The 14,804-nt window shown below is 43.9% G+C and overlaps 1 protein-coding gene across 1 annotated transcript in view; it reads right to left on the bottom strand.

The window, feature by feature from the left end:
• LOC110501812 (voltage-dependent L-type calcium channel subunit beta-4-like) overlaps window positions 1–14,548 on the bottom strand; it is a 68,323-nt gene extending 53,775 nt beyond the window's left edge. Inside the window, exons 1-2 of the mRNA XM_036959227.1 lie at window positions 14,277–14,548; window positions 13,308–13,391 (exon numbers count right to left, since the gene is read on the bottom strand). Of these exons, the coding sequence (XP_036815122.1) occupies window positions 13,308–13,391; window positions 14,277–14,327 (135 nt within the window). The 5' untranslated portion in view covers window positions 14,328–14,548. The remainder of the gene's footprint in view (window positions 1–13,307; window positions 13,392–14,276) is intronic.
• Window positions 14,549–14,804: the final 256 nt, after the last annotated feature.

Raw genomic sequence — 14,804 nt, 5'->3', positions numbered from 1 at the left:
GTGGCTTGCTGAAGAGGCGAGAGTGTGTGTGTGTTTGTATGTGTGTGTGTGAGGATCTCCTGACCTAATCACCCAGGTTTAACAGCCACACACACACACTGTCACATCATTCACACACACAGCATCATGCCATACATGAATCATTACAAATTGGATCTTGACCCATGTTGATCCTCACAGTGTTGATCCTCACAGTGTTGTTCCACACAGTGTTAATCATCACAGTGTTGATCCTCACAGTGTTGATCCTCACAGTGTTGATCCTCACAGTGTTGATCCTCACAGTGTTGTTCCACACAGTGTTAATCATCACAGTGTTGATCCTCACAGTGTTCCAATACCCAGGTTCTGTGTTAAACCATCTTCATGGAGCCACTGGGACCATAAAACACCCAACATGCAGTCTACAGATTCACTAGGTCATTATAATTGGAAGGGATCAAAGGGTCAAGAAAAAAATATAACAAAAAATACAAATGAATGTGTATAGACTAATCTCATGTGATATACAATTAGACATACATCTATTTTATTTCATAATGATGCAATATATTCATGGTATATGTTTGGTCATTTCTGATTCCATTTCTAGAAATGTATAGATTTTCAAACGAGTGTTTCCCTTTGCTTTAATCAAGTTAAATTGCAGTGAAACACATCACATTGTGTGGGTTCCTTTCTCAAGGCATGGTGGAAGACTGGAGCAATGTCGCCCTCTAGTGATGAAGAGACTTACAGCAGGTGCAACTGCTACAAACTGGCCATCCTCTAGTCCAGGGTCTCCCCAAGTTGGTTCTGGGACCCCCCCTGGGCACACGTTTGGTTTTGCCCTAGCATTACACAGCTGATTCAGATAATCAAAGCTTGATGATGAGTTGGTTATTTTAATCAGATGTGTAGTGCTGGGGGGGTTCAGTGGTTCTTCAACATTTTTAGCTTGAGAACCAAATGAGAAATTGACAGTCCTCCTGTGACCCAAATCATCCTCCAACAACCCAAATTAAGAAGATATAATGTGTGATCACATGCCCAGGGCCCCACTTTGAGTCCTGACCCATAGTTGAAATACCACTGCTCTAGTTTGAAAATATAAAAAATTACACCCGGACAGGTTTGAGTCTCTCCTACCCCACCCTTTTAGGATACTGGGGAGGAAGAGGAGTGTCCATCCTTTCCACACCCCCACACCTCTGTGGTAAACCCCTGAGATCCACCCCACACCTCTGTGGTAAACCCCTGAGATTCACCCCCCCCCCCCCCCCCCCCCACCACTGTGGTAAACCCCTGAGATCCACCCCCCACCTCTGTGGTAAACCCCTGAGATCCACCCCTGACCTCTGTGATAAACCCCTGAGATCCACCTCCCACCTCTGTGGTAAACCCCTGAGATCCACCCCTGACCTCTGTGGTAAACCCCTGAGATCCACCTCCCACCTCTGTGGTAAACCCCTGAGATCCACCCCCGACTTCTGTTAAGTTATAGCAATGGCATAAAAGTGACAATCAACTCAGGGCTCTATGCGTTCACTGGAGAATAATGCAACCCTGTGGAAGGTCAGTTCCACCCTGCTAGAGCGTCGTGGAACACACCTTCCACGTTGTCCATTATTTTCCATAGAACGCATAGCCCCTCGTTGATTATACCTTACATAATACATACAGACTATAAAGACCAGCTAAAACCACCTATAACTTAAAATTAGAGTTGAGTTGAACGTACAGTATTCTAAGGTGTGAGATTATATGGCCTATGTTCAGTAGTATCTAGAAGCAGGCAGCAGAGAGCATTCATGCACTACAGATGTCCAGGGAGAGAAACCCTGCTGCACCAAGAGCTGACACTCTGTCTGACTGTACTATAATGTATTTATATCTAATCTGAATTAGGGTTCAAAATCAATTCGATTTTCAAAAGGGCAAGGATTTTGTTGTCAATGCACTCTATGAGATGTCAATGTAAGGGAGAGTGGGGTAAGTTGAGCCAAAGGAGTGACATTCTAGACGATTCTGTGCCTCCAACTTGTGGCAACAGTTTGGGGAAGGCCCTTTCCTGTTTCAGTATGACAATGTCCCTGTGCACAATGCGAGGTCCATACAGAAATGATTTGTTGAGATCGGTGTGGAAGAACTTGATTGGCCTGCACAGAGCCCTGACCTCAACCCCATCGGACACCTTTGGGATGAACTGGAGGGTGAAGAGGGGGTAAGGAGAGGAGGTGGAAGGGTGAGGATGGGGTGAGAAGATGAGGCGAGAGGAGAGTGAGAAAGGGTGAGAAGTGGGAGAGCTGTGTCCATAGCCTCATGAAGAAGAAACTCCTGAATAAACTGTTCCAGAGTTCAGCCAGGCGACCTACGAAAGAGGGAAAATCAAGCCTTACCGTAATACTTTTTGTTGGTTTGTTTGCAATGTCATCTAATGAGCTGTGAATAACATCAGTGACTCAATCAGATCTTTATTGGTTCAGATGTGCAAAATACAATTGATTTGAGATTCTTGCTTTCGCAGCAGTGCTTTATAAAATGGTAATTATGACCAACAGTTGTGTGTGTGTGTGTTTATAGCACAGGATACTGATTAACTTACATCTGTCCCTAATTTTTCAGCTACAGGTAATCAGTTCCCAATAGCTGCTGATGCTATAACTGAAAGTAGAAAAATAGGCTAACTGGATGGTTTTATTTAAGACATTGTTAATGTCCCAAATGGCACCCTATTCCCTATATAGTGCACTACTTTCGACCGAGCCCTATGGGCCCTGCTCAAAAGTAGTGCACTACGTAGGAGGGAATAGGGTGCCATTTGGATCATTTGGGACACATATTTGTGATTTAGAAAGGAAATTACATCTCGGGCAACATTCAGTGAATTCAGACGAGCTTCGCTGCTTCGCTGCTTCGCTGCTTCGCTGCTTCGCTGCTTCGCTGCTTCGCTTCACCCCAAATTGTGATTTATTTCAGTGGTGAATAAATGTTGAAGCCCATTCAATTAGAAGATCTAAATAAGAACCCTCCCTTCCCAACTCAAGACAGTCATGGATGTAACCTTTGAGCCCCAGAAAAATCATGGCTGGAAGTTTCTGTCCAGTACCTAGGATGAGATAAATGATCTCATCTCAGTGCAGAAGACCTGAACGTTTTAGAGATGACCGTAGTATAGTCACTACTGAATTAGGCAAAGGAGCTGCAGAGAGTAGAGAACAGTAGAGTAGTACTTTATTGATCCCATCTTTGGAAAGTGTTTTATTTTATGACTCACTACTTAACAGAACCAAATACTGAACAGGGATGTCTTTAATACTGTAGTGTACAATAATAGAACTGGTAGGTTGTCAGACAGAGTTAGCCAGTGATGCGGATTGTGGAACTACTGTTCATTCAGTCTATAACTCAATAATACCACCTCAGATCAACTAAAGTCAGCCTGCTACCATGAAATCACATGGGATGGGATTATCTCATATTTTACAGTATTGTTGGTACACCCCGCAAAGACGCAATGTAATTTCAGTCTGTTAAAGTCCTCTTTTCTTGATTTCAGTAAAGAAGGGGTTGTCGTGAGCTAAAAACATGTTCATGGGACAGAGCCCAGACTAAGAGATGTGATCAGGGTCATAGGTCAGATCGGATCATGTAATTTTCCCATAGAACTTGAATGACTCATTGCAATTCTATGACTATCCCATCACAAAGCCAGCATTAAACATCTGGATACAGGAAGCTGACGTGCCCATGTTCAACACAACATCTGGATACCGGAAGCTGACGTGCCACTGTTCAACACAACATCTGGATACAGGAAGCTGACGTGCCACTGTTCAACACAACATCTGGGGGTGAGAGATGAACATCTGGATACAGGAAGCTGACGTGCCCATGTTCAACACAACATCTGGATACCGGAAGCTGACGTGCCACTGTTCAACACAACATCTGGACACAGGAAGCTCACATGCCACTGTTCAACACAACATCTGGATACAGGAAGCTGACGTGCCACTGTTCAACACAACATCTGGATACAGGAAGCTGACGTGCCACTGTTCAACACAACATCTGGATACAGGAAGCTGACGTGCCACTGTTCAACACAACATCTGGATACAGGAAGCTGACGTGCCACTGTTCAACACAACATCTGGATACAGGAAGCTGACGTGCCACTGTTCAACACAACATCTGGATACAGGAAGCTCACGTGCCACTGTTCAACACAACATCTGGATACAGGAAGCTCACGTGCCACTGTTCAACACAACATCTGGATACAGGAAGCTCACGTGCCACTGTTCAACACAACATCTAGATACAGGAAGCTGACGTGCCACTGTTCAACACAACATCTGGATACAGGAAGCTGACGTGCCACTGTTCAACACAACATCTGGGGGTGAGAGATGAACATCTGGATACAGGAAGCTCACGTGCCACTGTTCACCACAACATCTGGGGGTGAGAGATGAACATCTGGATACAGGAAGCTGACGTGCCACTATTCAACACAACATCTGGGGGTGAGAGATGAACATCTGGATACAGGAAGCTGACGTGCCACTGTTCAACACAACATCTGGATACAGGAAGCTGACGTGCCACTGTTCAACACAACATCTGGATACAGGAAGCTGACATGCCACTGTTCAACACAACATCTGGGGGTGAGAGATGAACATCTGGATACAGGAAGCTCACGTGCCACTGTTCAACACAACATCTGGGGGTGAGAGATTAACATCTGGATACAGGAAGCTGACGTGCCACTGTTCAACACAACATCTGGGGGTGAGAGATGAACATCTGGATACAGGAAGCTGACATGCCACTGTTCAACACAACATCTGGATACAGGAAGCTCACGTGCCACTGTTCAACACAACATCTGGATACAGGAAGCTCACGTGCCACTGTTCAACACAACATCTGGATACAGGAAGCTCACGTGCCACTGTTCAACACAACATCTGGGGGTGAGAGATGAACACATTAAATGCTGCTGCATCGCTTGACAGTCTGAATCATTTCAACTTTTCACGAACGTGTCCATTACCTTTCCTCTCTCTTGACTCTGTCTTCTCTAGCTCGATTCTTTCTCCTCATTAAGCTTCTCTCAGAAACCTCTCAGAATCACTCCATCCTTCCCTCATTACTCTCAACCCTCTCTTTCTGTCCCTAACACCCTTCAGACACCATTCTCTTCTGTGAGGAGATTACTGTCCAAACACACAGCTCAGAGCAACCCCTGGTCTGAACAGGCTGTGGAGTTGGGTACATTTTTAAGATCACCCAAGATCTGCATCTCTAGACACTGTCATGCTCATCCATGACTAACCCTAACACCTTGAACGCCCACACCAGTAGAAATCCACTTTTTCAAGCTGAAAGAAGATCGGCGGAGCTTACCCATGATTTTGCACAATGATGTAAGTCAATAAGTCATCGTTATAGCCAAAGTATGATATATTTGGGCTTGAAGTGACAAAACCGAACTGCCCTCTTCATGCATATTCATGCCAATGACGTGTCTTTTCCTATGAAATGACGCTCAAATTATTTTTGCCCATGTTTCTTTTTAGGGTTGGGTTTTATTTGAATGGTACCACCCACCAGCATGGCATTGTTCATTAATCGGAAACACCTGAAAAATGTGTGAGTCACGACTGAGTTGGGCAACATAATAGATCGTCTTTAGCTACAGGAAATATGAAGATTGTTCACTTAGGCCGTTTACTATTGAAAAAAATAGTCAGTTCCGGTCTACAAAACGGGTGGGTCTCCCATAGACACCAAAGCAATAGCAGCTGGGTCTGGTCTACCTAGTTCACTGACTTTCATTGAACCAGAAAAAAAACAGCGAGTGGGGTGTCTCCCTTCCTTTTCTGTCTCTGGTACTTGGCTGCCTGAGCCATGGAGCAAATTACAATAGTGGTCAACGTTAATAATCTAGGATGCCGACACTAGTCGCACCATTGGAAGATATAGCTTGGACTGTGGCCTACAGAAGCCTATTCCTGCTCTATTCCCGTGATCCATCAAACACATTTGGTGTGTCATCATAGTGGTTTATGACTTGGGGTCAGACTCGCTCAGGTGGAACAAATGTACATTTGCGCCTTTTTTCAATTATGATTTTAATGTCATTGATACAACAGAGAAGTGTTAAATATTGTTTTCCCGTGTAACAGTTGTTAAAGTACTTTGTGGATTTCACCAGATTCATATAAAAAATATAGCATGTTGATTTATTATTATGCATGCCTGCCCATCCTGGGAATAGGGGAGTGTTTACAGTCGTGGCCAAAAGTTTTGAGAATGACACAAATATTAATTTTCACAAAGTCTACTGCCTCAGTTTTATGATGGCAAGTTGCATATACTCCAGAATGTTATGAAGAGTGATCAGATGAATTGCAATTAATTGCAAAGTCCCTCTTTGCCATACAAATGAACTGAATCCCCCCCCAAAAAAATCAACTGCATTTCAGCCCTGCCACAAAAGGACCAGCTGACATCATGTCAGTGATTCTCTCCTTAACACAGGTGTGAATGTTGACGAGGACAAGGCTGGAGATCACTCTGTCATGCTGATTGAGTTTGAGTCTCCTAAAGTTGATTCAGCTGCGAGATCGGGGCACCACCAGTACAGAGCTTGCTCAAGAATGGCAGCAGGCAGGTGTGAGTGCATCTGCGCACACAGTGAGGCGAAGACTTTTGGAGGATGGCCTGGTGTCAAGAAGGGCAGCAAAGAAGCCACTTCTCTCCAGGAAAAAAATCAGGGACAGACTGATATTCTGCAAAAGTTACAAGGATTGGACTGCTGAGGACTGGGGTAAAGTCATTTTCTCTGATGAATCCCCTTTCCGATTGTTTGGAGCATCCGGAAAAAAGCTTGTCCGGAGAAGACAAGGTGAGCGCTACCATCAGTCCTGTGTCATTCCAAAAGTAAAGCATCCTGAGACCATTCATGTGTGGGGTTGCTTCTCAGCCAAGGGAGTGGGCTCACTCACAATTTTGCCTAAGAACGCAGCCATGAATAAAGAATGGTACCAACACATCCTCCGAGAGCAGCTTCTCCCAAACATCCAGGAACAGTTTGGTGATGAACAATGCCTTTTCCAGCATGATGGAGCACCTTGCCATAAGGCAAAAGTGATAACTAAGTGGCTTGGGAAACAAAACATCAATATCTATATGGCCAGGAAACTCCCCAGACCTTAATCCCATTGAGAACTTGTGGTCAATCCTCAAGAGGTGGGTGGACAAACAAAAACCCACAAATTCTGACAAACTCCAAGCATTGATTATGCAAGAATGGGCTGCCACCAGTCAGGTGGCCCAGAAGTTAATTGACAGCATGTCAGGGCGGATTGCAGAGGTTTTGAAAAAGAAGGGTCAACACTGCAAATATTGACTCTTTGCATCAACTTCATGTAATTGTCAATAAAAGTCTTTGACACTTATGAAATGCTTGTAATTATACTTCAGTATTCCATAGTAACATCTGACAAAAATATCTAAACACTGAAGCAGCAAACGTTGTGGAAATTAATATTTGTGACATTCTCAATACTTTTGGCCACGACTGTACTTACGTTTTGACCGCAGTGCTCGTGCTCAAATAATTTTGATGCACTATGAGAGGCAGGCAAGCTTTTTCTGTCGTCTTCAGAAAAATTTGATTCCTTTGAGCACAAAGTCAGACACATAGTGTTTTGTTCAATACCACACAAAGACATGGGGGAAACAGAGGGTTAAATACACAACACATAATGAGGGAAATGAGAACCAGGTGTGTGGGAAAACGAGACAAAACAAATGAAAAATGGATCGGCGATGGCTAGAAGACCGGCGACATCAACCTCCGAACACCGCCCGAACAAGGAGAGGCATCGACTTCGGCAGAAGTCGTGACGGAGTCAGACAAACGCCAACCCTCAACATGTCAACCACTAATATAGGCACAGTTAAGCGGAGACTAGTCTCTTGGTAGTCTTTTTCTGAAACGGTACACACAACTTTTATTAGCTAGCTAAGGTTAGCATGATAGCTAGTTACAGTGACAGCTGTGTCAGTGCGCTATTTAATGTTATTTCTCTGCTACACATAGTGATCAACACAACGTTCCCACCCCCAATGCCTGAATACGTATTAGCAGCCTGCGTCAGTCTTCGAGGTGGAACCGATTAACAATTTCCGCTCTAGGACAGGAATTACTCGGAATAAGTGCAGCAACTTTCTCTGAGGTGGGCCATTAAAGATTCAATCTGGGACTTGTTTTTCAGCAAAACAGTAGCATTGAAAAGACCATTGAATAGATTCCCAGATCCCAGATTGTATCATTAAGCAGATCCTCAGTAAATCCCCACTCTGGAAAGAGTCACTAGGCATTTCTGGCAGATGTTGCCTCTAACATGCATTTACAGTGCCTTGCGAAAGTATTCGGCCCCCTTGAACTTTGCGACATTTTGCCACATTTCAGGCTTCAAACATAAAGATATAAAACTGTATTTTTTTGTGAAGAATCAACAACAAGTGGGACACAATCATGAAGTGGAACGACATTTATTGGATATTTCAAACTTTTTTAACAAATCCAAAACTGAAAAATTGGGCGTGCAAAATTATTCAGCCCCTTTACTTTCAGTGCAGCAAACTCTCTCCAGAAGTTCAGTGAGGATCTCTGAATGATCCAATGTTGACCTAAATGACTAATGATGATAAATACAATCCACCTGTGTGTAATCAAGTCTCCGTATAAATGCACCTGCACTGTGATAGTCTCAGAGGTCCGTTAAAAGCGCAGAGAGCATCATGAAGAACAAGGAACACACCAGGCAGGTCCGAGATACTGTTGTGAAGAAGTTTAAAGCCGGATTTGGATACAAAAAGACATCCCAAGGAGCACTGTGCAAGCAATAATATTGAAATGGAAGGAGTATCAGACCACTGCAAATCTACCAAGACCTGGCCGTCCCTCTAAACTTTCAGCTCATACAAGGAGAAGACTGATCAGAGATGCAGCCAAGAGGCCCATGATCACTCTGGATGAACTGCAGAGATCTACAGCTGAGGTGGGAGACTCTGTCCATAGGACAACAATCAGTCGTATATTGCACAAATCTGGCCTTTATGGAAGAGTGGCAAGAAGAAAGCCATTTCTTAAAGATGTCCATAAAAAGTGTTGTTTAAAATTTGCCACAAGCCACCTGGGAGACACACCAAACATGTGGAAGAAGGTGCTCTGGTCAGATGAAACCAAAATTGAACTTTTTGGCAACAATGCAAAACGTTATGTTTGGCGTAAAAGCAACACAGCTGAACACACCATCCCCACTGTCAAACATGGTGGTGGCAGCATCATGGTTTGGGCTTGCTTTTCTTCAGCAGGGACAGGGAAGATGGTTAAAATTGATGGGAAGATGGATGGAGCCAAATACAGGACCATTCTGGAAGAAAACCTGATGGAGTCTGCAAAAGACCTGAGACTGGGACGGAGATTCGTCTTCCAACAAGACAATGATCCAAAACATAAAGCAAAATCTACAATGGAATGGTTAAAAAATAAACATATCCAGGTGTTAGAATGGCCAAGTCAAAGTCCAGACCTGAATCCAATCGAGAATCTGTGGAAAGAACTGAAAACTGCTGTTCACAAATGCTCTCCATCCAACCTCACTGAGCTCGAGCTGTTTTGCAAGGAGGAATGGGAAAAAATTTCAGTCTCTCGATGTGCAAAACTGATAGAGACATACCCCAAGCGACTTACAGCTCTAATCGCAGCAAAAGGTGGCGCTACAAAGTATTAACTTAAGGGGGCTGAATAATTTTGCACGCCCAATTTTTCAGTTTTTGATTTGTTAAAAAAGTTTGAAATATCCAATAAATGTCGTTCCACTTCATGATTGTGTCCCACTTGTTGTTGATTCTTCACAAAAAAATACAGTTTTATTCCTTTATGTTTGAAGCCTGAAATGTGGCAAAAGGTCGCAAAGTTCAAGGGGGCCGAATACTTTCGCAAGGCACTGTATATAGTGTTATGAGGAAGGTCAGCCAGGCAACAGTGCAGGATATCTCTCTGTGAGTGTGTGTGTGTGTGTGTGTGTGTGTGTGTGTGTGTGTGTGTGCGTGTGTGTGTGTGCGTGCGTGCGTGCATGTGTATTTTTAATGAATAATGCATGCCTTGTCTACCTAGACGACTTGTGAGAAGCTGTCTTTTCCCTCTAACCTTTTGCCTCAATGGGGCACACACGTATTATACCAGTGTAATTGGCAAACAGCGTGAGATGCCTGTCTGCAAGACACAACTGGGTAAGCATTTACCATTTCAGAGATAAATAAACTGTGAATGGAACAAACTGTGCTCTACTTCCAATTCAAAGACTTAAATTATTACTTTTTTTACCTTTATTTAACTAGGCAAGTCAGTTAAGAACAAATTCTTATTTTCAATGAAGGCAGAACGACAGATTTGTACCTTGTCAGCTCGGGGATTTGAACTTGCAAACTTTCAGTTACTAGTCCAACGCTCTAACCACTAGGCTACCCTGCCTAAAACAAGGTCCTAAAACTAGTGACCTAAAACTAGGTCACTATGGTTAATAGTGTATCATTTAAGTAGGATATGGTGAACATCGAATGAGGAAGACTAAGACTCTCTGCCTATCCAGACCGCATCTGCGACCTGAAATACCACAGTATGCAAAGTAACCATTCAAACAGCACATGACTGCAGTGACCTATATATAAAGTAGATTAAATACATTTGTATAGCAAACACATTGAATGATCCAACCTCTTTGTAACATACACTGAGTGTACAAAACATTAAAAACACCTGCTCTTTCCATGACATAGACTGACCAGGGGAAATCTTTGATCCCCCACTTGTGAAATCCACAAAAAATCAGTGTAGATGAAGGGGAGGAGGCAGGTTAAAGAAGGATTTTTAAACCTTGAGACAATTGAGACATGGATTGTGTATGTGTGTCATTCAGATGTATAAATGGGCCTTTGAACGGGGCATGGTAGTAGGTTCCAGGCACAACGGTTTGTGTCAAGACCTGCAACGCTGCTGTCTTTTTCAAGCTCACCAGTTTCCTGTGTGTATCAAGATTGGTCCACCACCCAAAGGGCATCCAGCCAATTTGACACAACTGTGGGAAACATTGGAGTCAACATGGGCCAGCATCCCCGTGGAACGCTTTCGACACCTTGTAGAGTCAACATGGGCCAGCATCCCCGTGGAACGCTTTCGACACCTTGTAGAGTCAACATGGGCCAGCATCCCCGTGGAACGCTTTCGACACCTTGTAGAGTCAACATGGACCAGCATCCCCGTGGAACGCTTTGGACACCTTGTAGAGTCAACATGGGCCAGCATCCCTGTGGAATGCTTTCGACACCTTGTAGAATCAACATGGGCCAGCATCCCTGTGGAACGCTTTCAACACCTTGTAGAATCAACATGGGCCAGCATCCCCGTGGAACGCTTTCGACACCTTGTAGAGTCAACATGGGCCAGCATCCCTGTGGAACGCTTTCGACACCTTGTAGAGTCAACATGGGCCAGCATCCCCGTGGAACGCTTTCGACACCTTGTAGAGTCAACATGGACCAGCATCCCCGTGGAACGCTTTCGACACCTTGTAGAATCAACATGGGCCAGCATCCCTGTGGAACGCTTTGGACACCTTGTAGAATCAACATGGGCCAGCATCCCTGTGGAACGCTTTCGACACTTGTAGAGTCAACATGGGCCAGCATCCCTGTGGAATGCTTTGGACACCTTGTAGAGTCAACATGGGCCAGCATCCCTGTGGAACGCTTTGGACACCTTGTAGAATCAACATGGGCCAGCATCCCCGTGGAACGCTTTCAACACCTTGTAGAATCAACATGGGCCAGCATCCCTGTGGAACGCTTTCGACACTTGTAGAGTCAACATGGGCCAGCATCCCCGTGGAACGCTTTCAACACCTTGTAGAATCAACATGGGCCAGCATCCCTGTGGAACGCTTTCGACACTTGTAGAATCAACATGGGCCAGCATCCCTGTGGAACGCTTTGGACACCTTGTAGAATCAACATGGGCCAGCATCCCTGTGGAACGCTTTCAACACCTTGTAGAATCAACATGGGCCAGCATCCCTGTGGAACGCTTTCGACACTTGTAGAGTCAACATGGGCCAGCATCCCTGTGGAATGCTTTGGACACCTTGTAGAGGCTGTACTGAGGGCAAAAGGGCAGATGCAAATCAATATTAGGAAGGTGTCCTTAATGTTTTATACACTCAGTGTATAACGTAATATGTAACACTTGACCATAGCCCCCCTTATATATGCATTCATTAAGCTTTATAACTGCGCAAGACTTCATAACATCCTTCATAGTCAGTCATAAGTGTCAGCAAATCTCTAGACATACTATCTCTGAAAATCTGTCGTGTATTTTGTTCATGTCAATTATCTCATCCAAACTGAACCTGATTTGTTAAGCTTTACAGACACACAGACACAAACGCTAGCTAGCACGTGATAGACCAGCCCCCTGACAGAGAGATAGAGAAGCAGAACAAAGGTAGGCAATAACATTCAGGTGTCCTTGTGTTGTTGAATAGCCTTGATGGAAGCCAGTTCCCTAGGCAACCCATTAGTTTGGATCTCACAGTCCAGCAGCAAATGGTCCCCTCTGTATTACACAATAGTAGTTTTACACCGAAGGACTATTTTACATTTGTTATACAGTTGAACACAGGTGCTGAGACAACTATGACTTTGTCCATAACAATATGTCTCAATCGTTCATAAAAAAATAATACATGAATGGTAGTGAATACAGAGAGTGAATACAGAGATAATGAGAGGAAGTGAATTCCCGATAACACTCAAATCAAGGCCACTGGCTCCTCTGCAACAGAGGTGACAACCCCATGTTGAAGCAATATCGGTCTCGTTGACCGTTCTCTTATCCCAGAATAATTGAACCATTCAGAATGTTTCCTTCAGACAATACATTTTGTACAGGGTGTAGTACAGACAGTATGCAACTGTTAATTGGATAACACAACTGGTTGTGGATTACAAGAGCAGTCACTGCTGAAAAACTATCAGCAAATATGGTTTATAGTATTGTGCACAGCCTGTTTTGGACAAACATAGAGTGTACCGTAGTGGGATTTGTGCCCTGATACAATTTTTGCTCCTGCTGTGTAGTAATGCTGTAATTTCTCTCGTAAAAACGTTGTGATAACACGTTGTTGCATCGGGATCTATTGTAATTGAGTAGTAATGTGTTACCCATCTGTCTCTCTCACCTGTCTGAGGATGAAGCTGGTGGAGTTGGTGCTCCCGTCAGACCTCTTTAGCCGGCTGCGTCTGGAGTAGGTCCCTCTATTCACCTGAGTAGGTACAGCCAGAAACACACACCTCATTCTCACTGTCACTCACTTTGCAGCACGACAACAAGGGCACCATAAGGAACACTGGGGCCCTACGGGTGATCAGGTGCCTGGGTATAGCCTGTCCCTATTGTATGCATTTCCATCCTGTCTGTAACGGTGTAGCCTGCTGTCCACTTCTGGCTGAGACCTGAAGACTTGCATTGGCTCCCCAAACTAATGGCTAACCTTTAGCTCAGCTTGTGACCTTTCATAAGAACTAAGGATGTAGCTTATTGCAGAGAAAATACACCTGCATCAAATTTTATTTCTGCCTTAAAAACTTAAAAACAAGTGTGTCATTTTTAGAACCTATATATTACATGTTTACTATTTGCTGTAAGATGATACATATGTATGATGCTCTAATATTTTGGTATGAGGCTGTAAAACTAGGTCATGTGTTCAGTCAGTCTGCCCTTCATCAATGGATTCCAGCTACATGGATGAATTATTAAATACCCTATTTCAGACCACATCAATCAAATTCACATACCATCTGCTAAACGTCACACTGATCACGACTATATCACATACAGTGCGACATTTATGACGTACCACGGATTATTGAGCGTTGTTCACAAACGTGAGAAAATAAAGAAACTAGCCTATTAATAAATAAATATATAGCCAACATGAATCTGTAACTAACTTTCTGAAGGTAGGTAGCCTCATAGAGAATGCTTTCCCCATTTTGGTGCAGTGAAGTTGATAGTCATCCCACAGGATAATGTTAATTACACATAAATGTGCAAAATGGGAATTTAACACGTTTTATAAACAGCAGTAAGAGAACAGAGTCAGAAACCTATAGAGCAGAGTATCTACTATATTGCGGTACTTTACCTTCTGGAGTCCATCGCCTGCACCGTGACGGGTGTAGATGTGCCGGGACATTTCGGCTAGTTCGTCGGTCCAAGGGGGAGGCTGCCTCTCTGTCCCGGTCCATGGCAACTGCTGTTGCGGTTGTTGAGTTGGTTCCTCCAGCTTTGCACTGTTGCTTACAAACTGTCAACAGAGAGAGGAACGATACGATACAGTGCTTTCTTGGTAAACAGTTCGTGTGAATTAACCAACCGGTATCTGTTTGCGCGCGTGCAGTAGTGCTACTCTGTGCTGCTGTTGTAGGTTACGCGACAGATGTGCACGCGCAACTGGCACGCTCTTGGCTGCTGAGCTCTTCCTCTCGCATCATCCATCCTACTAACCATTTACATTATGTCAATGGCTCTATCTGTCATTCTCATCTGGAGAATGTATTGATGTTTCTATTTACATCATCTTCTTACATTACAGTTTTGTTTTATTACAGGTTTGTATATTATGTTTGTATTTCCTTTTGACCTTGGAACAATCTCTGCCAGTGTGTACATA

Source organism: Oncorhynchus mykiss, chromosome 22 (assembly GCF_013265735.2).
Source record: "Oncorhynchus mykiss isolate Arlee chromosome 22, USDA_OmykA_1.1, whole genome shotgun sequence".
Lineage (NCBI taxonomy): Eukaryota > Metazoa > Chordata > Actinopteri > Salmoniformes > Salmonidae > Oncorhynchus > Oncorhynchus mykiss.
Note: the sequence above shows the minus strand (reverse complement) of the source record. Positions and strands in the feature narration are given on the sequence as shown.